This window comes from Chiloscyllium plagiosum, unplaced genomic scaffold (genome assembly GCF_037043375.1).
Source record: "Chiloscyllium plagiosum isolate Xiang-an unplaced genomic scaffold, Cpla_swu_hap1 HiC_scaffold_26, whole genome shotgun sequence".
Lineage (NCBI taxonomy): Eukaryota > Metazoa > Chordata > Chondrichthyes > Orectolobiformes > Hemiscylliidae > Chiloscyllium > Chiloscyllium plagiosum.
The window spans coordinates 44,789,511-44,814,539 of NW_028270164.1; the positions used below are offsets into that span (position 1 = coordinate 44,789,511).

Here is a 25,029-nt window from a genome sequence, read left to right on the forward strand (position 1 = left end):
GATAGGACAGTTTCGAGGTAGGTAGAGATGAGTTCAGAGGGGCAGGAGCATGCTGAGACAATGGGTCGGCTAGGGTGGTCAGGCTTGTGGATCTTGGGAAGGAGGTAGAACCGGGCAGTGCGGGGTTCCCGGACTATGAGGTTGGAAGCTGTGGGTGGGAGATCTCCTGAGGTGATGAGGTTCTGTATGGTCTGGGAGATGATGGTTTGGTGATGGGGGGTGGGGTCTTCCGCCTCAGAACACTTCAACCCCAGGGCATCAATGTGGACTTCAACAGTTTCCTTATTTCCCCTTCCCCCACCTCACCCTAGTTCCAAACTTCCAGCTCAGCACTGTCCCCATGACTTGTCCGGACTTGTCCTGCCTGCCTATCTCCTTTTCCACCTATCCACTCCACCCTCTCCTCCCTGACCTATCACCTTCATCCCCTACCCCCTCACCTATTGTACTCTATGCTACTTTCTCCCCACCCCCACCCTCCTCTAGCTTATCTCTCCACGCTTCAGGCTCACTGCCTTTATTCCTGATGAAGGGCTTTTGCCCGAAACGTCAATTTCGCTCCACCTCATTTTTAGGTATGCCCAGTGCTGCTCCTGGCATGCCCTCCTGCACTCTCCATTGACCCAGGGTTGATCCCCTGGCTTCATCATAATGGTTGAGTGGGGGAAATGCTGGGCGATGACGTTGCAGTTTGTGTTTGACTACAGTTCTGCTGCTGCTGCTAAAAGTCCACAGATTCAGTCTGTCAGCTATGTCCTTTAGGACCTGTCCAGCTCTGTCAGTAATGCCCGCTGCTGAGGCAGTCGTGGTGATGGACATTGACACCCTCCCATCCAGACTAGGTTCTGTGACATTGTTGTCCCCAATTCTTCTTCTAAATGGAGTACAGCATTGAGGATAATTTGTGATTCATGAGCTCAGAGAGGGTTGAAAGGTGCAGACTGCACTTGGTATTCAACAGAAAATTTCCTGTCCACATTTGGCCTGATGCTATGATACCTAATGAGACCAGAGTTAATGTTAACAACTCTCAATACATCTGTCCTTTCGATGGGATGGGAAACGTGCGGGGCTGATGCAATTTCAGTTTTTTGCAGCTTTTCAGCAAAGAAGTGAGCATTACTTGACGTAAATTAAAGTTCTCTTAACTTACAGAAAAAAAAGATTTCTTCCTGTGTGCTTGTGAACATGGAAAAGACACAGTGCCATTCACAGGGAGAAAACTGGGTTAGTAAGAGATGCCAATTAGATGCCATGCTGGCCCAGAAGTATGAAAGGATTAAAATCAGGGTGGGCATAAACCATTGAGGAAAAATCTGGTATGATCACTTCTGGTAGGAACAGGAAATAATGGCCAGACATTAAACGCCTGAACTACAACTGGTGGCAAAGTTGGGCCAACCAGATTAATTATCAGTAGAGAATATTCAAAATAACAGGATCACTGCCAACAATTCATGTGTATTAAGGACCCTGCATTTAGCATTGCCAGTCAGGAAACTGACCATATTGGGTACAAAAGCAAGGTGGAAGTCAATGACTATTTGAAGTAAAGCAGTTGTGTCTGAAATTCGCCTCAGGGTTAGATTCGACATCAGTGAGGTGAACATTCAAATTCGCAGCAGAATGTCACTGATGGCGAGGGTACAGAGTCTGTACTAAGGCTGAAGGGAAAGGGTTTGGTATTCTCAATGTTTAACTGAAAGAAATTACACCTCGTTTGTAGTTAATTCAATAAGTTGTCAGTTTTGGTTCTTTGCAGTATCAAGTAAATGTGACTTCTGACAACACACATTGACAAAGGCAACGAGTGACAGGCAATAAATGCTGGCCAGTTAGCGATGCACATGTCCCACAGGCGACTGAAAGAGAAATCCACAAGTGAATGTTGGACTCATTGTCTGACACCACACAATAATATGGTAGTATGATGGTAGCTCAGTGGTTAGCACTGCTGCCTCACAGAACCATGGACCAGGGCACAATTCCAGTGACTGTGTGGAGTCCTCCATAAGATCATATGACATCGGAGCTGAAATTAGGCCATTCGGCCCATTGAGCTCACTCTGCCAATCAATCATGGCTGATCGGTTTTTCAATCCCGTTTTCCTGCTTTCTCCTCGGAACATTTGATCCCCTTGGCAATCAAGAACTTATCTTTCTCTGTTTAAATATACTCAATGACCTAGAGTCCACAGCCTTCTGTGGCAATGAATTCCACAAGTTGACTACTCTCTGGCTAAAGAAGTTTCTCCTTATCTCCAATATAAAAAGTCTTCTCTTTACTCTAAGGCACTGCCCTCAGGTTCTCATCTCTCTTACCAATGGAAACATCTTCCGAACGTGCACTCTCTCCAGGCCGTTCAGTATTCTGTAAGTTTTAATCAGATTCCCTCTCATCCTTCTAAATTCTGTTGAATATAGTTCCAGAGTCCTCAAACATTCCTCACTTGTTAAGCCTTTCACTCCTGTCATTATTCTTGTGAATCTCCTCTGGACCCGCACCAGGGCCAGTACATCTTTCCTGAGGTATAGGATCCAAAGTTGCTCACAATACTCTAAATGTAGTCTGACCAGTGCCTTATAAAGCCTCAGAAGTACATACCTGCTTTTATATTCTAGTTCTCTCAAGATGAATGACAACATTGTATCTGCGTTCCTAACCACCGACTGAACCTGTAAGGTTACCTTAAGAGAAACCTGGACTTGGAATCCCAAATCCCTTTCCACTTCTGATTTCTGTATTTCCTCCCAATTTAGAAAATACCCCATGCCTCTATTTGTTCTACCATGTCTATATGGATTTCTGCTGGGTGCTCTGCTTTCCTCATTAGTCGAAACAGGAGTAGGTTAGGTGGATTGGCTATGCTAAATTGTCCATAGTGTCCAGGAACATGCAGGTTAGGTGGATTTGCCATGCTACATGTGGGCTTATGGGGATAGAGTACAAAGCTGAGTCTGGGTGGGATGCTCTTCTGAGGGTTGGTGTTGCTTTACTGAGCCCAATTGGCTCTTTCCCCATGGTAGGGATTCTATGAAATCTCCAAAGGCAATAAAATTAGGCAATAAACCACTGGTTGGAGAGTTTCTGAAAGCTCACGCTCACCCTCTTAAGATCAATTAGAGAATGACAATAAATGCTTGCCTAACCAGTAACACCCACAAACTGAAACAGATTTTAAAAAAATGCTGAATATGGTGAAACGCCCAGTATTTGCACAGTGATTGGCTGAATGACCATTCTCATAGCCACTATGAAACATATATTAAGGAGCAGCTGAGTCTCAGTTTTTACCTCAAACAGAGTCATAACATCGCAGCGATACCTCCAAGAGCCAGGTAAGATTCAAATAACTAATTCTTCACTTCTTTTGTAATTTGTATAAACTCTAAGTGAGTGTAAGATGAAGCATATCTCCACTATCAGAGTTTGGCTTGCAATAAGATGTGACATTGTGATTTCCTAATCAGACTTCTGTCAAATGCAATCATGCTACTTGATGTGGCTTTGAGGAATGGCACTCTCTGTTAGTGGAGGTTCATGGGTAGAACTATTCTCAAACTTTTTCAGTTGCAAGGATGGCTAATATTTCTGGTATAAATTTCTGGTACAGGGACATACTTGGGGTTCTAATCATCTGAGCTTATCTGGGAATCTCCTGAAATTTCCCACAATGTCTTCTCGATTTCCACTACCATTCCCTTTCCATTTTATTTTGGAGAATCTTTACAATCTGTTCCACTACCACCTCCTCCATTTTTCCTACTGGAAACTGCTCAGGTTCAGCCTGGTCAGTGCGTTTAGAAAGTTATCCACCGAACTGGATTGCCAGTTCAAACTGAATGTGTTCCTGATATCTTTGTTTCGGACACTCCACACTCCCTCCAAAGGCAGCTGAAACATCCGAAGATAGTGCAAACCTTTTTTCAAATCCAAGTAAAATAGGAAAAAAACTTCACGATCATTATTGACTTTTCTAATGCCCAGTTTAGTTAACAGTAATAAACAGAAAGTTGAAAGAAAAGGAAACAAATCCATTTTTATTTGTTCATGAATGATTGCAGCGGGCTCTTCGTTTCGAATCTTAAATTTCTGAAGATTCCAGAACAGTGCAGAACAACCCCGATCATCAGGGAATAATTTAATTATTTGGGGTGGCACGGTGGCTCAGTGGTTAGCACTGCTGTCTCACAGCGCCATGGACCCGGTTCGATTCCAGCCTCGGGCGACTGTCTGTGTGGAGTTTGCACATTCTCCCCGTGTCTGCGTGGGTTCCCTCTGGGTGCTCCGGTTTCCTCCCACAGTCCAAAGATGTGCAGGTTGGGTGAATTGGTCATGCTAAATTACCCATAGAGTTTGATGCATTAATTAGGGGGGATGAGTTACTCTTCGGAAAGTCGGTGTGGACTAGTTGGGCCGAAGGGCCTGTTTCCACGCTGTAGGGAATTTAATCTAATTTAATCCAAGTGGATGCCAGGACATTGAGTGTATATAAGGAGAAGACAGACACATTTTTCATTAGTAATGGGTTGAAGGGTTATGGGGAACAGGCAGGAAAGAGGAAATGAAGCCAAAGTGAGATCAGTCTTGGTGGTATAGAATGTCAAAGGAGGCTTGAGGAGCTGAATTGCCTATCGCTAGTTCTTACAACTTTTAAAGCTGCTTTTGTTCTTGAAAATAACTTTACATTCTCATTTACAGAATGGGAAACGCCTCATCAAACTATTCAAACACTGGAAATATAACTGTCAGAGCAAGCCCAAATGCAGGTACTCTTCAGGCAAGCCCAGTGTAAGTGTGTTCTACATATTTACCTCCAACGTAGTATCATTCTTTACGATTAACCAAGTGACAAAGTTTCAGTCAAGTTTCTTCAGCTGTTGTATTTTCACTGTCCCCTTGTCCAGGTTTAATCCTTCAAATGATTGATTATCTGAACAGCAAAAAAAGATTGCTTATTGACTATTCTTCAGTCAAATTTATTGTTTGTGGGTTTGCACAGAGATTAGGTGTGGGCTCCCTTTATCCAATTGTTTCCTTCCAGTCTACAATTCCAAGGTGTGATATTCAACAGTAAATGGAATTTCTATGTTGAGGAAAAAATATTTGCCATCTGTTAATGGTGCAACAATGTGTTTTACATCAATGCAAATGATAAGAATTGGCCTGATGAAGGAACGGCGCTCCAAAAGCTAGTGCTTCCAATTAAACCTATTGGACTATAACCTGGTGCTGTGTGATTTTTAACTTTGTATCTCCTGCAAAGCTCATGAACAGGCATGTGTTTATATTGGAATAAAGAGAAAAAAGAGAATTTGAACTCTGCAACTGAAAGAAATTGGTCAACATGGAGGCCAAAGAAGCTGCATATATGTAAAAGACCTAATCAGGGAGTAGCTAATTGGGACTGTTGAGATAGGCCTGAGATTCAATTTGTCCTCTGCGGTTGAGTTTAACGCAAGGAGGAATATGAAGTAGGCTTTTGGTTGTGCAGAGCTGGAATACTACTGAAAAAGGACATGGTATGTCAAAGCAGTTCAGCTTGAAATCATCACAACAGCTCACAAGAACATCAATAAAGTAGAAAAAAAGACAATATTTAAAATGAGTGACAGGGAAGTGCTGATTAGTTGGCTGAGTCTATTTACCAGTAGTGATTATTGGTTAATCACCAGGACAAGGTATCCAGGCTGATTTCATCCTGTGCTGAAAAATGTGTTGCTGGAAAAGCGCTTCTTCAGGCTTATGCCCGAAATGTCAATTCTCCTGCTCCTTTGATGCTGCCTGACCTGCTGTGCTTTTCCAGCAACACATTTTTCAGTTCTGATCTCCAGCATCTGCAGTCCTCACTTTCTGCTAGTTGATTTCATCCTGTTCCAGGACAAGGACAGTTGCTGCACCGTTGTCTGTCCTAATTGAGGTCAGCTCTCTCAATACCAACGTGTATCAAACCATGGATCACTTTTACACTGGTCAGTGCTTTCATACACGTATCCATCAGGTAGGGTTGAACATAATGTTGAACATATCCTTGTGGATTCCATCACACGACTGCAGCCTTCATATGCCTATCCGCACTGTTCTAAAGCTGGTGCCTGTGCTGGTCAAAGTTCACATCACACAAAGAGTTCGCAACTCCACAGTCAGCAAGCCTTCCTTCCCAACTTGATTTGATTTTTTTCTTTGAGTGTTAACTTGTTCTCTTTTACAGCCAACAAGCTGCTGACAAGACTGCTTGCATTTATATCAAAAATGATACAAATACCATCGAGCTGACTGACCCAGAGTATGTATGCTTTCTACCTTGTTGCATTCTTGTTGTAAAAAGCATAAATAAAGAAGAAATGATCAGATCAATTTGGTACAAAGTCCTTCAGATCTGCAAGGTCTTAACTTTGATTCCCTGCTTGGACTCATTTCATTAACCTCAGCCACAGCAGTGGGCTGTGTGTGCACCAAGGGATTTCAGTGTTGCTAATTGAAGGAGGAGCTGATCTGTTGTTAAGTCTGGAAAGCTAGTGCATCCAAATAAACTTGTTTGACTATAGCCTAGTGCTGTGCGAAAATCAAATGCGATTAACATTGGACATGACAAAACAATATCACATAAGCTCAAACACTCCCTGGCATTTGAGTAATTTTCACCCCATATATCCATGAGAGTACTTTTAGATGGAAAGTGTCCAGACTTTTGCTAAAGCAGAATGTTTGCCATGAATATCAACCTGACTAATATCAATTCTTGGGATTGGAGATATATGACTGAATTTGTTTGGTGCTCCCAAAATTAAGAATAGGGGTCACATACAACATTGGTGGGATACAGCTTTTGTTTCATCGTTCATTTTCTGTACCAGAATCAATATCCTTTAGATGAATTGCAGTACGAAGTGCTAACCTTTTAGAATTTGCAAGTTGACTTTGATGGCCTATTCTTCAGGCATCTCAACTACCCAGAACAGATGAGGACAAGAGCAGGATTGACTTCATTACCACAGTCCATGCACCCAACTCAACATGAATCTTGTCTCATGTTCCTCACTCCTGCTACAAGAACAGCAACATTTCTCAATGGAATTCCATTGCTGAGTTCTCTAATTGAAACAATATAAGCTGATCAATTAATGTCTTTTCTTGTTTGCAGACATTTCATTGTGAAAGGTAAATTATTGTCAACACTGGAGAATGTTGAAAAAGGCAAAGAAAAGACAATTTCCTTCATTGAAGGATCAGAAGGTTGTGCTGGGATCCTTGGGTACCAATGTGGAGACAAGCAACTGCTGGTACTCTTCTACAAACCATCCACCTACAGTGACACAGACCCTCCAGTGTGTGTTTTGAGTATTCAAGATAAGAAAGTAACACTGAATGAGAATCTGTACAAAACTATGCTTCAGGGAGAGGCATCCTCAAGCATGATGTCCAAGAAATCAATCACAGAAATAGAGTATCTGCAGATCCTGAAGGTTAAAAATCTCCAAATCACTTGTATGTTGGAGGGTACTGATGCTATATGTGTAACCATCAAAAATTAGAAAAGCCACAAATAACCAACATTGTTACTTTCTCTGTTGAGTCACTTAAAACATTCTAACAGTCAGTGCATTGCCTCATTAATTCAGACTCTCAATAAAAAAAATATCAGTTAAACATGTGTGCGTGTGCATGTGTTGTCTGTAAGTTTCAGTGTTGCCTTGTGCTATTCTCGCGCAAAACTCTCTCCTGTTTTAATTTGATCAAGTCCAAAATTTCAATATACTTTCCGATACACAAATATTTGCTCTGCTGTCCTTTTCAAAGACTGAAATACATCAGAACTTGAAGGACGATTGTGTAATATTTCTATGGAAAGACCAGCTGCAGGGTTAAAGGAACAATCTTTGACATCCATGGAACAGCTCACCTGAAAGACAGAATCCCCACTCTATTGTAGTGTCAACCTCGGTTTTATCGTCAATTCTGAATGGATCTGGAACCTACGATATTCCGGCACACAAGCAAGCACACTAGAGCAACATTTGACACCCAATGATATCCAGGAACAAAATTAAATGTGCCAAATTGGAATAAATTAGCATCATAAGGATAGAAATAGATAATATAATTCAGCTGTTCAGCTTTTCTCAAGGTGTAATTGGCTAAGTAGAGAAAGACAAAAGTATTGAAAATAATATAACTGTTTTTCAGGTTTTTTGTGAAGATTTGTAGTTCAGATCATGGATACGGCTGTTGGTTTGATCACCGAGGCTGGCAAGTTGTCATACCCAACTTTGGTCACTGTGCTCGGTAATATCATCTGTGCGACCTCTGTGAAGCGGTGTTGTAATATCCCGCTTGATATTTGTATGATCCGGTCTGTGAAGGCGGGTGATGTCATTTCCGGTTTTGTGCTACCCTATATTAACAACATATCAGAAAAGACAAGCAGACTCCTACGACCACTAGGAACCATGATAGCACACCAACCCACAGACACACTATGCCAACTACTCACAAGGTCAAAAGACCCCAAAGCTACAACATGCAGGGCCAACAAAAATACAAAATCCCAAGTAACCATAAACACTGCATCAGACTGACTGGAAGAAAAATAGCAATGCAGATACACAAATAGCAACTAGCAGCAAAACAGCACGACCAACTCCCTCATCTCAATACACACAGTCAAGGAGGGTCATCAACTTGACTGGGACAACGTAATCACCCTAGGACAAGCTCACCAAAGACATGCACAGGAATCCCTAGAGGCCTAGTTTTTAAAGCGAAATGCCATCAACAAGCATGTAGAAATAGACCCAATTACAAACCACTGCAGACGAAACTAGAAATGACACCACCCACCTTAACAGACCGGATCATACAAGTATCAAGCAGAGCAGACCAACAATACTTCATGGAAGTCACACAGATGATGTTACCCAGCATGGTGACAAAATGTTTGCATCACAACCCACCAGCTCAGTGAGCAAACCACAATCGCACGGTATAATTGGTTTTAAAAAGGCTCTCAATAAGGTTTCTCGCAAGGAGTTTATACATTAGATTGATTAGAAGACATTTGAGGATTGATTAATACACAGCAAGTAGAATCAGAATGGATGGAGATTAGGATTGTTTTGGGTCAGAAAGCACTGGAGGAAGTAATTTATACATCCCCACACAGTAAACAAGAAATTACTGGACCTTGTAACAACAATGTTATTGATACGGAAACTTAATCATCATTTAGTCTAGATCAAACAAATGGTGGTCAAGGAAGATGAGTTCATAGACTGATTCAGTGAAAGTTTCTTAGAGCGCTATGTTGTGCAACCAACTATGGATAAGGCTATTTCAGATCTCATATTGTTCAATGAGGTTGTGTTAATTAATAATGTCATAGTAAAGGCTCTACTGAGAAATACTGTTCATAATACAACTGAATTTTATTCCAAATATGAAAACATACCTCAATACTAAACAAGAATTGAAACAAAACAAAGCTAGTTGCACAGGTATAAGAGGGGAACTGTCCAAGCTTGTCTGGATAAATTGACTGAAAGATAATGCAATAAAGAAGGAGTGGTAACCATTTAACAGAACAATTAAAATTGTTCAACAAAATACATTCAATTGATGAAAATAAACTAAGCAAGAAAGATCCATCCATGGCTTACCATGAAAGTTAAGGATGGTATTACATTAAAGAAAGAGACTTTAATATTGTAAACAAACAGCAGTAATTCTGAAGGTTGTGGGTGTTCTAGAAAGTTAAGGATTACCAAAAAAAGATGATCAAAAAGACATGAAATCAACTGTGCATGAATATAGAAAATGATCTTCAAAATGTTTCCGTGTATGTAAAAAGATAGTTAAAAAGATAAAATAGTTCTGTGTCCTTCTGCACAGAGGTTTTATACCAGATATGGAACATAGCAAAGGGACTAATAAAAATGAGAAGATTAAGAAAATTAACATCAGCAGAGAAATAGTCCTGGAAAAACTCAAGAGACTAAGACTCAACAAATTTCCAGAACCTAACAATCTAAATATAAAGTTCTAGAAACTGCAGAGAGAACAGATCTGTTGCCAATTACTTTCCAAAATTACTTCAATATTGGAAATCTCTTCGTACATTGGTAGCCAGTCAATGTAACACTGCTATTCAAGAAAGGACAGAGAAAAATGTTCTGAGAAAACGCGATATTACACATTGGGAAAGTCCTGAAATCTATTATTACGTGTGTCTTAACAATGCACTTGAAAAGAAATAGCATGATTAGAACCAGTCAACAAGGTTTAAGAAAGTGAAATGACAATAAACAAGTTTATTTGTTTTAAGGAACAACATGTGGGGTAGATAAAGGGGGACCGGTAGATATAGTACACAAATCTCTATAAGGAATTTGATCTGTTACTATACAAAAGATTAATACGCATTAAAGGACTTGTGTCATTAGAGGGTGCTATAAGAGCATGGTGTAGGATCAGATAATAGATCGGAACCAAACAGTAGGTATTAATGAGGCATTTGTCAGTCTGTGGACAGTGACAAGTGCAAGGATCACTCATATTTAGAACCTAGATTCAAGCTTACACAAGGATAAAACATATCTAAGCTGCTGATGGCAAAGTTAGATTGGGTTGAAATTTGTGAGGAAGGCACCAAGAGACTGAAAAGAGACATAGAGTCAGGCAACATCCAAGAAGCAGGAAAATCAACATTTCGGGCAAAAACCCTTCATCAGCCCTTCATCATCAATTGGCTTTTGCCTGAAACATCGATTTTCCTGCTCCTCAGATGCTGCCTGACCTGCTGTACTTTTCCAGCACCACTCTAATCTAGACTCTCATCTCCAGCATCTGCAGTACCCACTTCCGCCTGACAAGAGACACAGACAGGTTAAGTCTATAGACAACAAGATGGCAGATGAGCTTAATGTGGCAAAGTGTGAGATTATTTAATTCCATCATAACAGATCAGCAGATTCTCATTTTAAGAAAGCAGTGAAACAGAAACGTTCATGTTTAGACAGACTTTGAGCCTGTTCATGTAGGGAACACAGAAAGTTAGCATGCAAGTAAAGTAAGCAACTAGGAAAGCAAATCAAATGCTTTCCTTTATTCTTGCATTTGAATCCCCTAGCAAACAATTGTTACAATTGTACAAGATTGAGAGAGATTTAAAGTATCAGTGCCATTCTGGTCTCCAGTTTTAAAGAAGAACATACTTGCATTGCAGACAGTACAGCAAAGGTTCAGTTGCTGGATTCCTTGGTTATGGGTTATAGAACATGGAACATAGAAAAGTACAGCACAGAACAGGTCCTTCGGCCCACGATGTTGTGCCGAGAATAATTCCTAAGCTAAAATAAAATAACCTAACCTATGCACCCCTCAACTCACTGCTGTCCATGTGCATGTCCAGCAGTTGCTTAAATGTCCCTAATGATTCTGCTTCCACCACCACTGCTGGCAATGCATTTAATGCATTCAGAACCTACCTCTGAAGTCTCCTCTATATCTTCCTCCTAATATCTTAAAACTTTGACCCCTTATGCCAGTCAATCCTGCCCTGGGGAAAAGTCTCCGGCTATTGATTCTATCCATGCCTCTCATTACCTTGTATACCTCTATCAGGTCACCTCTTTTCCTCCTTCTCTCCAGAGAGAAAAGTCCGAGCTTAGTCAACCTCTCTTCATAAGACAAGCCCTCCAGTCCAGGCACAGGCATAAGACTAATTGGTCTGTAATTGCCAGGGATTTCCCTATAAAGAGAAACAACTTTCGCCTCCCTCCAATCCTCCGATATGACTCCTGTGGAGAGTGAGGAAGCAAAAATCTTCGCCAGTGGCTTAGCAACCTCCTTTCTCACTTCCCGGAGCAACCTAGGATAAATCTAGTCTGGCCCTGGGGACTTATCAATCTTAATGTTTGCCAAAATTTCCAGCACATCAACTTCATCAATCTTGATTTGTGCAAGCCTGTTTCCCAGCTCCTCAAAGTTCTCATTCACAACAAGGTCCCTTTCCTTAGTGAAAATTGAAACAAAAAACTTATTTAGGGTTTCCCCTATCTGCTCAGACTCCACACACAAGTTCCCTACACGATCCCTGATCGGCCCATCTTCTCCCAGATCATTCTCCTATTCCTCACGTATGAATAAAATGTCTAAACATTCCTACCAAGCCTTTTTGGCTCTCCTCAGTCTATTTATGAGCTCCTTTCTAGTAAGCCTGTAATGCTTTAAAGCTGTGCTAGATCCTTGCTTCCTCCACCTTACATAAGCTGCCTTCTTCCTTTTGACGAGAAGCTCCTCCTTTCTTGTCATCCAAGGCTCCTTAATCTTACCCTTTCTTGCCTGTCTCAGAGGGGCAAATTTGTGCATCACTCGTAACAACTGCTCCTTAAACAGTTTCCACATGTCTGTTGTGTCCTTTCTGTGGAATAATTGCTCCTAATCTGTACTACCCTACTCCTGTCTGATAGTGTCATAATTTCCTTTTCCCCAATTAAATATCTTCCCTTGGTAACTGCGCCTTTCCCTCTCCAAGACTATAGTAAATGTGAGGCAGTTGTGATCAGTCACCAAAGTGTTCTCCCACCACGAGATCTGACACCTGTCCTGGCTCACTGCCGAGCACCAAATCCAAAATGGCCTCTCCCCTCGTCGGCCTGTGTACACACTGAGTGAGGAAGCCCTCCTGAACACATCTGACAAAAACGGTTCCATCCAAACCATCTGCACCAAGGAGGTTCCAGTTGATATTGGAAAAGTTGAAGTCACCCACAACAACACCCTGCGATAATTGCATTTTTTTCCAAAACCTGCCAGTCTATGAGTTCTTCAATCTCCCTACTGCCATTAGGGAGTCTGTAGAAAACCCCCAATGAGGTGGCTGCTCCCTTGCTGTTTCTAACTTCCACCCATACTGACTCAGTTGACAAACCTTCCTCAATAACCTTCATTTCTGTAGCTGTGATGCACTCTCCGATTAGCAATGCTACACCGCCTCCTCTTTTTCCACTCTCCCTATCGTTTTTAAATGTTCTAAACTCTGGAACATCTAGCAACTATTCCTGACCCTGTGAAACCCAAGTCCCTGTTATGGCCACAACATCATAGTCCCAAGTACTGATCCAAGCTCTAAGTTCATCACTCTTATTTCTGACACTCCTTGCTTTAAAGCAAACACACTTGAACCAATCCTTTTGTTCCATCACATGAATAAACTTCCCGATAGATTCACTACATTCTGCCACTGCCCCATATCTAACTATCCCACTCTCAAATATGCAGCTCTGGTTCCCATACCCCTGCCAAACTAATTTAAACCCTCTCGAACCACACAAGCATATTTCCCAACCAGGACATTTGTGCCCCTCCAATTCAGGTGCAACTTGTCCTTCATGTCCAGTCCCACCTTCACCAGAAGGCACCCCAATGGTCTAAATTTCTGAATCCCTCTCTCCTGCACCAAATGCGCAGCCACATGTTAAGCTGCACTAGCTGCCTGTTCCTCACCTCACTATCTCTTGGCACCTGTAGCAAACCTGAGAACACTACTCTATTTGTCCTGCTTTTCAGCTTCCAACCTAGCTCTCTGTAGTCACTTTTCAGGTCCTCAATCCCTTTCCTGGCTTTATCATTGGTGCCAATATGTACCACGATTTCTGGATGCTCACTCCGCACCACCCACCCACCCCCTCCCCCCCGCCTTCAAAATCCTGTAAACCCGTTCGGCGACATCCCGGATCCTGGCACCGGGGAGGCAACATACCTTCTGGGAATCAACATACCTTCTGGGAGTCCCGTTCCTGACCACAAAATCTGTCAATCCTTCTAACTATTGGGTCCCCTACCACAAGCGCATTTCTATTCTCACCCACCTTCCTTCTGAGCCTCATTGCCAGAGACCTGACAACTATGGCTTTCCCCTGGTAGACCGTCCCCCAGCAGTATCCAAAACAGTATACTTATTGCTGAGGGAAACTGCCACAGGGGATTCCTGCTCTGACTGTAGGTTCCCTTTCTGCCCCCTGACAGTAATTCAGGTGTAATCCAGACAGTAATCCAGAAGTAATCTTCCTGAAAAAGGGCTTATGCCCAAAACGTCGATTCTCTTGTTCCTTTGATGCTGCCTGACCTGCTGCGCTTTTCCAGCAACACATTTTTAAGCTATGATCTCCAGAATCTGCAGTCCTCACTTTCTCCCAGTAATCCAGCTATCCTTATCCTGTGTCTACGGAGTGACCACCTCCCTGCACATCCTCTCAATTTCTCCCTCAGCCTTCTGGATGATCCACAGTTCAACCAGCTCCAGCTCCAGTTCCCTGACTCAGTTTTCGAGGAGCTGGAGTTGGAAGCACTTCCCGCAGATGTGATCGGCAGAAACATGTGTCATGTCTCTCACCTGCCACATTCTGCAGGAGGAACATGCAACTGCCCTATCAGCCATACCCGGCTAATCTGAAAGCCCACACAGGACTAAACAAGATTTGGAGATGCTGATGTTGGACTGGGGTGTACAAAGTTAAAAATCACACAACACCAGGTTATAGTCCAACAGGTTTAATTGGAAGCACACTAGCTTTCGGAGCGACTATCACCTGATGAAGGAGGGTCGCTCCAAAAGCTAGTGTGCTTCCAATTAAACCTGTTGGACTATAACCTGGTGTTGTGTGATTTTTAACTTAGGACTAAACAAGGAAGAGAATAAAAGAAAAAAATGAGAAAACCTGAAAACTTACCGAGTTTTCCGAGACTCTTAGTCAAGTTAGAGCAGGTGGGTAGGAGGGAGGCCCTACGGTGTAGTGTCTCAGGTTCAGATCTCACCCACTTAAAAACTTCCCAGCAGCCCTTGTTTCTCTCTGCCCTCTCTCCTCGCTGCTCTGTTCAAAATGGGTTATCTACAAAGCAGCTAAGTAAATTGGCTCCATATTATCTGGAGTTCAGAAGATGAGAGGTGATCTCATTAAAACATTCAAGGTTACAAAGAGCTATGACTGGGTCAAGAAATATTGAATAAAGTGGAAATAGTTTCAAGATACCATATGGACATCCCAAAATCACCTTCACCCATCAGGATATAAAGATTCTTCTTGGGAGGACCTAACCAGTCTCCTAATTGGTTCTGCTTCTGAGCTGGTTACCAATACTATGTGAGAATATTTTAGAAGTTATGAAGTGAGCTTCATCGTAGATTGAGCCTGGCATTTCACAATAAAAAAACACACAGCGTAGCTGTAATTTAACTTGCTATTTCATGGTACGTAATAAACCTATTCCTTGTTCATCAATAGTGAGTCCGGTTACTGGTAAAGGCACCATAAGGGCAGCTTCACAAAATGCTCATGTTGGGGAAAGTAACCAATAAGGAGAATCAGTAACAGTGATATCCCAGATCAAATAAACTATTACTGTACTAGATCCTGACACCAATGAGGTTATTGTCAATTTCAATTGGTAGCAGTGGTGTAGATTTTGACCAGACAGTACTAGCCTGAAAAAATATTCAGTTGCCACAGCCATCCAAGTTGAAAAAAAATGTTCAATCAGAAAACGGTTAATCTATCTTTAAGTATTCAGCAGCTCAATAGCACTCAGCATCTGTAAGCTATCTCTACAAATGGCAACCAGGATTATAAAGCTGCAATAGCCATAGTAGCTCTAAGCTTGCTTGTAAAATCTCAGATCAGTTAATACTACTGTGAAAGCCAGTGAGTATCAACCACAATCTCACCAAAGTGGCAGGGGAAAGCTTTGAATTGCAATCCTAAGATACAACATGCAATATTGTCCACCGATGTGAGAAGAGTCCTTTTGTGGAAGTGTGAAACATTTTGTATTCAAAGAAAAATTTAAGGCTTCAAAGATAAAATAAGGCTTAAAACACTTGTTATGGACCAAAGTAAACCCCTCAAAACATATCAAGGAGATAGCCTAGACTCTAACATTTTCTTATTTTAAATACAAGTGCCAGATGTTGAATCACCCTCTCTATTTAATCTCTCCCCAAATTTTGAGACATAGTTCAAATATGTCATTTCTGAACTCCGACTTGCCAATTTCTCCTTAATTGAATTCAGTGGTCCTCTCACCTCATGCCCAAACACTAATTCAAATGGACTGAATTTAATTGATTTATTATGTACAAATGGAATTCTTTGAACCCAATACTCTAGATCAGATTAGATTACAGTGTGGAAACAGGCCCTTCGGCCCAACAAGTCCACACTGACCCGCCGAAGCGAAATCCACCCATACCCCTACATATACCCCTCACCTAACACTACGGGCAATTTAGTATGGTCAATTGCCTGACCCTGCACATCTTTGGACTGTGGGAGGAAACCAGAGCACCCGGAGGAAACCCACGCAGACACGGGGAGAACGTGCAAACTCCACACAGTCAGTCGCCTAAGGCGGGAATTGAACCCGGGTCTCTGGCGCTGTGAGGCAGCAGTGCTAACCACTGTGCCACCATGCCGCCCATCTTGACTATAAGCCCTCAACATGGTCTTTAAAGTTTGATGCTGCTGTTCTAATGCTCCCTGCATTTCTGGATGGTACCTAGTATATTTGAATTGTTTTATTGTTAAACTATCTATAACTTCATTCAATAACTTGGATGTAAAGTTTGTTTCACGATCTGATTGAATTTCTGTGGTTAGTCCATTTTTAGACAAAAAATTTAAGTAACATTGCAACAATCCTATTAGCTGTGATACGACATAATGAAATGGCCCCTGGAAATCTATTAGACCCATCTATTATTACTATTTGGAAAAACATAGTTTGATTAAAGATAGCCAGCATGGCTTTGTAAAGGGCAGAGCATTCCTCACAAGGCTTATTGAGTGCTTTGAGGATATGACAAGACAAGTTGACCTCAAGGTCAGTGACCAATTGTGTCCCACAGGGATCTGTTCTCGGGCCTCAGCTTTTTGTGGTTTTTATAAATGTCTTGGATGAAGAAGTGAAAGGGTGGCTTAGTAAGTTTGCCGATGACACAAATGTCAGTGATGTCGAGGACTGTTGCAGGCTACAACAAGACATTGACAGGATGCAGAGCTGGGCTGAGAAGGGGCAGATGGAATTCCACCTGGACAAATGTGATGTGATTTATTTTGGAAGGTTGAATTTAAATGCTGAATACAGGATTAAAGACAGAATTCCTGGCAGTGTGGAGAAACAGCATATATAGATCCATCTAAGTTGCTACCCAGGTTGAGACGGTTGTTAAGAAAGTGTACAGTGTTTTGAGTTTCATTAATGGGGGATTGAATTTAAAAGCTGTGAGGTTTTGCTGCAGTTCTATAAAACCCTGGTTACACAACATTTGGAATATTGTTTCCAGTTCTGGTTGCCTCATTATAGGAAGGATGTAGCTGCTTCACAGAGGGAGCAGAGGAGATTAATCAGGATGCTGCCTGGATTGGAGGGTATGTCTTATGAAGAAGGGTGGAGTGAGCTAGGGCTTTTCATAGAGAAACAAGAGAGGTGAATTGATAGATGTATACAAGGTAATGAGAGGAATATACCGAGTAGATAACTAGAGGGCAGAAATGGTTATCACAAGGGGACATAATTTTAAAGTGACTGGAGGAAGGTTTTGGGGAGATGTCAAAGGTAGGTTCTTTACATGGAGAGTGGTGGGCACCTGGGATGCACTGCCAGCGGAGGTAGGAGAGTCAGAGACATTAGGGACATTTAAGCGACTCTTGAATAGGCACATGGATGATAGTTCAATCTTAGAATAGGATAAAAGATTGGCACAACATCGAGGGACGAAGAGCCTGTACTGTGCTGTACTGTTCTATGTACATCCAAATGCAGTAGATGCCAGGACATTGAGTAAATTTCAGGAGACAGGTAGATTTTTAATTAGTAATTGCTTGAAGGGTTATGGGAAACAGGCTGGAGAGTGGAAACAAGACCAAAGTGAGATCAATCTTGATTGTATAGAATGGCAAAGGAGGCTTGAGCGGTTAAGTTGCCTACTCCAAGTTCTTATGTCTTTTAAAACCGTTTTTGTTCTTGAAAATAACTTTCCATTCTCATTTAGAGTCTTTTCAAACAGTGGAAATATCAATTATTGTGTCAAACTGAGCCCAAATGCAGGTCCTCTTCAGGCAAGCCCACTTTAACTTTGGCCTGTACATTTTGCTCTAATGCAGTATCATACTCTGTAATTAACCAAAAGTGACAAAGTTTAAGTGAAGCTTCTCCAACTGTTGTATTTATTTTCTTCTTCTGTCCAGGTTTAATTCTTCAAATGAATTATTATCTGGATAACTAAAAAGATTGCTTATTGACTGTTCTCAAGTCAAATGACAACTGTTTATTATTTGTGAATTTGCACAGAGATTAGACGTGAGGTCCTTTTATCCAGATGCTACAGTTCAGTTCCCTTCTTGAGATCCTGACATGCACTTGTAACTCACCAACAACTGTGAATAGCATGATTTATTTCAATAAGTACAAGCTTTTGGAGGATCACTGAACACTCTTCACGATGCTCTCTGAACAAAGGGACCGTCCCTCCTTTATTCAGGGTTTTACATCACAGTCAGTCATGCATGCAAGACAGACTCCCCCCTCCCCAATAGTCACATCCAAAAACAACGTAAAGTGATTAGATTATTTCCAGAAACAATGTCCGATTAGGTTGTTCCTTAAAAAGATATGTAATTAAGTTATTCCTTTAACTACAGCATTTACAGAATATGATCAGATTGTCACATTGCCTACAAGACAGGAAAAGACACACCCCGGACATCCAATTGCTTACATGTCAGCAGAACAACTTAACCATTTCATATCTCATTCCCTACTTTTATCATTCCATGATAACCAACTACATGGGACTGAAAAAGGCGCTAGCAGCTTATTCATGAGAATCTGACAGCCAGTATTTAAGCCATTTATTCACACACAACATACAATGATTATAACAACAAGAATTACTAGTCCATGCAGAAGATAGGATCCCCAGGATTCTCCCTAGTGGAAAAAAAGTGTTCACCAGTAAAGTTCTTAAATCCACAGTCCTTAGTGACTACTCCACTCCTCCAAGTTGAGTGGAAATGAGCCAGTTATCCAAAAACTCCTTCAGGAAACTCCAACCTGAAAATAAAATCCAATCTTCCATTACATCAGTGAATCTGCACAGTTACTAACTTTGTTGCTTGAATTCAGGTATCACTGGACATCAGAGTGTGTCCAAGAAAACTTAACAAACAGCAAAATTCACAACTGATATTGGAAGAACCTGTTTGGGAGAGGTCGCAGCACAAAAACAGATAGGTAAATAATTTTAAGTATGGCATTGCTGTAAATCTACAATAGTCAATACAGTGGGTTCTTTCTTGATTATATGGTTTTACTGGGATCTGCCATTTGCTTAAATTTTAAAAATATAAGCACTAAGTATTAAGTTAGCCTGGAGTGGTGTTTTGTACAGCAATGAGACGGTGCTATTTTCTAGGTCTGCAGATTGGAAGGAGCAAAATGGCCTTTAGTAGAGTGACATGCTCTTCTTGTCAGATGTGGGAGATTTGAGAGAGTTTACGAGTTACTGAAGAATACATCTGCAACAAAAGTCTTTGGTTGCAAATCCTGTCAGATAGATTGCCTCTAACTGTTGCTCTAACTGATCCAATGAGGAATTTACAAGAGCTCGGGAGTGTGATGGATAGCAGTTATAGGAAGAGAGAAAAGCCGCAGATGCAGTCAGGTAGATGGTTTAACTCCAAGAAAGGTAGGAAAGGTAGGCAGATAGTACAGGAGTATTCTGTGGCTATCCCCATTTCAAATAAGTATACTGTTCTGGAAAATGTACGAGGTGATGGTCTTTCAGGGGAATGTAGCACGAACAGCCAAGTTTCTGGCATCAAGATTGGCTCCATTGCAATGAGGGGTACGTTGGGGTCCATAAGATCAATAGTGTTAAAGGAGCCTCCAGTCAGAGGTGGAGACAGACATTTCTGTGGCCAGCAGCGAAAAATCAGAATGGTGTGTTGCCTCTCTGGTGCCAGGATCAAGGATCAAGCATGTCTCAGAGAGGGTGCAGAATATTCTCAAGGCGGAGAGGGACCAGCAGGAGGTCATTATACACACTGGAACAAATGACACAGGAAGGGAAAAGATGAGATTCTAAAGGGAGAATATAGAGTTAGGCAGGAATTTAAAAAGGAGATCCTCAAGAGTAGTAATATCTGGAATACTCCTGTTGCTACAAGCTGTGGAGGGTAAGAATAGGAGGATAGAGCAGATGAATGCATGGCTGAGGAGCTGGTGTATGGGAGAAGGATTCACATTTTTGGATCATCAGAATCTCTTCTGGGGTAGAAGTGACCTGTACAAGAAGGACAGATTACACCTGAATTGGAAGGGGACTAGTATACTGGCAGGGAGATTTGCTAGAGCTACTCAGGCGCATTTAAACCAGTAAGATTTGGGGTGGGTGGGGGGGCGTTGGGTGGTGGGAGATGGGACCCAGGGAGATAGTCAGAGAAGACGTCAATCTGAGACTGGTAGTTGAGAGATGCCGGTGTTGGACTGGGGTGTACAAAGTTAAAAATCACACAACACCAGGTTATAGTCCAACAGGTTTAATTGGAAGCACACTAGCTTTCGGAGCGACGCTCCTTCATCACCTGATGAAGGAGCGTCGCTCCAAAAGCTAGTGTGCTTCCAATTAAACCTGTTGGACTATAACCTGGTGTTGTGTGATTTTTAACAGTTGAGAAAAGAAGCGAGTCAAACAGTCAGGGCAGATAGGGACAATGCAGCAAACAAGGGAGGACTGATAAATCAAACTGCATTTATTTCAATGCAAGAGGCCCAACAGATGAACTCAGGGCATGGTTAGGAACATGGGACTGGGATGTCTTAGCAATTACTGAAACATAGCTCAGGGATGGACAGGACTGGCAGGCTTAATGTTCCAGGATACAAATGCTATAGAAAGGACAGTTTGGGAGGCAAGAGAGGAGGGTGAATGGCATTTTTGATAAGGGATAGCATTACAGCTGTACTGAGGGAGGGTATTCCCGAAAATACATCCAGGCACGTTATTTGGGTGAAACTGAGAAATAAGAAAAGGATGATCACCTTATTGCAATTGTATTATACACCCTCTAATAGTGAGCGAGAGCTTGAAAAACAAATTTGTAAGGAGATCTCAGTTATCTGCAAGAATAATAGGGTGTTTATGATAGGGGATTTTAACTTTCCAAACATAGACTGGGACTGCCATCGTGTTAAGTGGTCAGATGGAGAGGAATTTGTTAAGTGTCTACAAGAAAATTTTCTGATTCAATATGTGGATGCACCGATTAGAGAAAGTGCAAAACTTGACCTACTCTGGGAAATAAGGCAGGGCAGATGACGGAGGTGTCAGTGGGGGAGCACTTTGGGGCCAGCAACCATAATTCTATTAGTTTTAAAATAGTGATAGAAAAGGATAGATCAGATTTAACAGTTGGAGTTCTAAATTGGAGGAAGGCTAATTTTGATGGTATTCCGCAAGAACTTTTAGAAGCTGATTGGGGTCAAATGTTCGCTGGTAAATGAACAGCTGAGAAATGGGAAGCCTTCAGAAATGAAATAATGAGAATCCAGAAACAACATATCCCTGTGAGGATGAAAGGAAAGGCTGACAAGTGTAGTGAATGTTGGATGATGAGAGAAATTGAGGGTTTGGTAAAGAAGGCAGCATATGTCAGGTAGAGACAGGAGAGATCAAGTGAATCCTGAGAAGAGCATAAAGGCAGGAGTATACATGAGATAGTTTTGGCAAAAAAAAAGGTTAAGGAGAATCCAAAGAGTTTTTACAAATACATTCAGGACAAATGTAACAAATTCCTCAGGACAAAGGGTAACCAGGGAGACAATAGGGCCCTTCAAAGATCAGCGAGGCGACCTATGTGTGAAGCTGCAGGAGATGGGGGAGATACTAAATGAGTAGTTTGCATCAGTATTTACTGTGGAGAAAGACACGGAAGATATAGAATTTAGGTAAATAGATGGTAACATGTTGAAAAATATCCATATTACAGAGGAGGAAGTGCAAGATGTCTTGAAATGCATAAAGATGGATAAATCCCCAGGACCTGATCAAGTGTACCCTAGAACTCTGTGGGAAGCCAAGGAAGTGATTGCTGGGCCTCTTGCTGAGATATTTGTATCATCGATAGTCACAGGTGAGGTGCCGGAAGACTGGAGGCTGGCTAACGTGGTCCCACTGTTTAAGAAGGGTCGTAAGTACAAGCCAGGGAACTATAGATCAGTGAGCCTGATGTCGGTCGTGGGAAACATGTTGGAGGGAATCCTGAGGGACAGGATTTACACATATTTGGAAAGGCGAAGACTGATGAGGGATAGTCAGCATTGCTTTGTGCATGGGAAATCATGTCTCATGAACATGTTTGAGTTTTTTGAAAATGTAACAGAGGAGTGATGAGGGCAGAGTGGTGGATATGATCTATATAGACTACAGTAAAGCGTTCAATAAGGTTCTCCATCGGAGACTAGCTAGCAAGATTAGATCTCATGGAATACAGGGAGAACTAGCCATTTGGATACAGAACAGCCTCAAAGGTAGAAGACAGAGGGTGGTGGTGGAGAGTTGTTTTTCAGATTGGAGGCCTGTGACCAGTGGAGTGCCACAATGATCGATGCTGGGTCCACTACTTTTTGTTATTTATATAAACGATTTGGATGTGAGCATAAGAGGTATAGTTGTAAATTGGAAGTGTATTGGACAGTGAAGAAGGTTACCTCAGATTAAAATGGGATCTTGATCAGATGGGCCAATGGGCTGAGGAGTGGCAGATGGAGTTTAATTTAGATAAATGCGAGGTGCTGCATTTTGGGAAAGCAAATATTATCAGGGCTTATACACTTAATGGTAAGGTTCTAGAGAGTGTTGCTGAACAAAGAGACCTTGGACTGCAGGTTCATGGTTCCTTGGAAGTCGAATCACAGGTAGATAGGATAGCGAAGAAGGCATTTGTTATGCGTTCCTTTATTGGTCAGAGTATTGAGTACAGGAGTTGGGAGCTGAAAATGTGTTGCTGGAAAAGTGCAGCAGGTCAGGCAGCATCTCAGGAACAGGAGAATCGACGTTTCGGGCATAAGCCCTTCTTCAGGAGTTGGGAGGTCATGTTGCAGCTGTATGGGACATTGGTTAGGCCACTGTTGGAATATTGCGTGCGATTCTGGTCTCCTCCCTATCGGAAGGATGTTGTGAAACTTGAAAGGGTTCAGGAAAGATTTACAAGGACGTTGCCAGGGTTGGAGGATGTGAACTGTAGGGAGAAGTTGAACAGGCTGGGGCTGTTTTCCGTGGAGCGAAGGCTGAAGGGTGACCTCATAGTAGGAGTATAAAATCATGAGGGCCATAGATAGGATAAATAGACAAAGTCTTTTCCCTGGGGTGGGGCAATCCAGAGCTAGAGGGCATAGGTTTAGGGTGAGGGGGAAATATATAAAAGGGACGTAAGAGGCACTTTTTCATGCAGAAGATGGTGCATGTGTGCAATGAGCTGCCAGAGGAAGTGGTGGAAACTGGTACAATTGCAACATTGAAAAGGCATCTGGATGGGTATGTGAATTGGAAGGGTTTAGAGGGATATGGGCCAAGTGCTGGCAAATGGGACTAGAATGGGTTGGGATATCTGGTCAGCCTCGACAAGTTGGAGTAAAGGGTCTAGTTCTGTCCTGTACAGCTCTATGACTCTATGGCTCTATCACTCCATGGAGAAATCTGAATTCTTGGATAAGGGCAGTTAAATACTTAACAAAACTGAATAGATTCCATCCTTGTGGAGATGCTTCAGATGGATGATACTAGCACATCTCTGCCTGAAGTGTGGTAGCTGCAACATTGGGGTAGGTGAACGTAGTATGTGGAATGGCTGTCGTGTAAAGTGGCTAGGGAGTCCAGGCCTCTAGAGATGCAGGGTTAAATGCTGTTCCTACAGCATCATAGAGATCCCGTGTAATGAAGTGTGCTCCCAATGCAAGGTGCATATTTCGAGGTTCAGGTGTAACCATAAGTTTTCTTTTGGCCATTTTTGTGTTAGCCTTTGCAAATTCAAACAAGAGAGTCTGAGGATTTTCAGGATCATATCGAATAGCATTTAATGCATTCTTTGCTGCTTCTGCTCCCACTCTGCTGTCAAATGTAACAAAGCTAAGTGGTTGTTTTGATGTTAGCTTGATCAGTTAACCTTCATATCGCTTAAGTGGTTGAAAGAGAAAGTAAAGCTCACGTGGTTTAATATCCATAGGAAGTCCACTGACAAAAAGCGCATGGACCTCCTCTTCACCGTTGTTAGCTTCATCACTTTTCATGCTCATGACTGGTGAGCTGATTGAATCCATTGTGTCCCCTACTGCGGGCACGGAGTGCTGGTCTGGAAGAGTAAGAGGGTTCGCCTGAATGGATGCGATACGTTCTGGGTCAATGGTCTATCAGAAGCGCTGAACAAGGTTCCCAGGCATAAGACTTGCACTGAGTGTGCAATGGGTAAAATTTCCATGGGCCTGGGTAAGTGGAGTGGCACTTGAATCAGGTTGTGGAGGGGTAGATGGTGGTCTGAAGGTATGCTTTACCTGTGAATAGAGACAATGTTAGCTGCTAAAAGTATCTTTGCATTTCCTCTCTCATTCCCTGCTTGCCAAGGTGTGTATCAGTATGAAGACAGTCACTAAGCATTGGTAACAAAGCAGAGTTGAGAGTGTGCTGCTGGAAAAGCACAGCAGGGCAGGTAGCATCCAAGGAGCAGGAGAATCGACGATTTGGGCATAAGCCTGTCATCAGGAATGAGGCTGGTGGGTCACGGCTGAGAGATAAATGGGGTTTGGGGGAAGGTAACTCAGAAAGCGATAGGTGGATGAAGGTGAGGGAGAAGGTGATAGATCGGGGTGGGGCGGGGGGGTGTGATGGACAGGTCCAGAGGGTGTGCAGAGTTGGAGGCTTGGGACTGGGATAACGTGGGGGGAGGAGAATTGAGGAAGCTATTGAACTCAACATTATT

The 25,029-nt window shown here is 42.2% G+C and overlaps 1 protein-coding gene and 1 pseudogene across 1 annotated transcript; one reads left to right on the forward strand and one right to left on the reverse strand.

Annotated features, from left to right (window-relative positions):
• The first annotated feature begins 678 nt into the window (after positions 1-678).
• LOC148145147 (uncharacterized) lies at positions 679-7,655 on the forward strand. Its single transcript, XM_087973395.1, has 5 exons — positions 679-740; positions 3,250-3,339; positions 4,703-4,792; positions 6,213-6,287; positions 7,146-7,655. Exons 1-5 carry the CDS (start codon positions 679-681, stop codon positions 7,534-7,536), a joined length of 708 nt encoding a protein of 235 aa, XP_087829521.1. The 3' UTR covers positions 7,537-7,655.
• Positions 7,656-8,210: 555 nt separating this feature from the next.
• LOC148145148 (RNA-binding protein, mRNA-processing factor 2a pseudogene) lies at positions 8,211-24,349 on the reverse strand (annotated as a pseudogene).
• Positions 24,350-25,029: the final 680 nt, after the last annotated feature.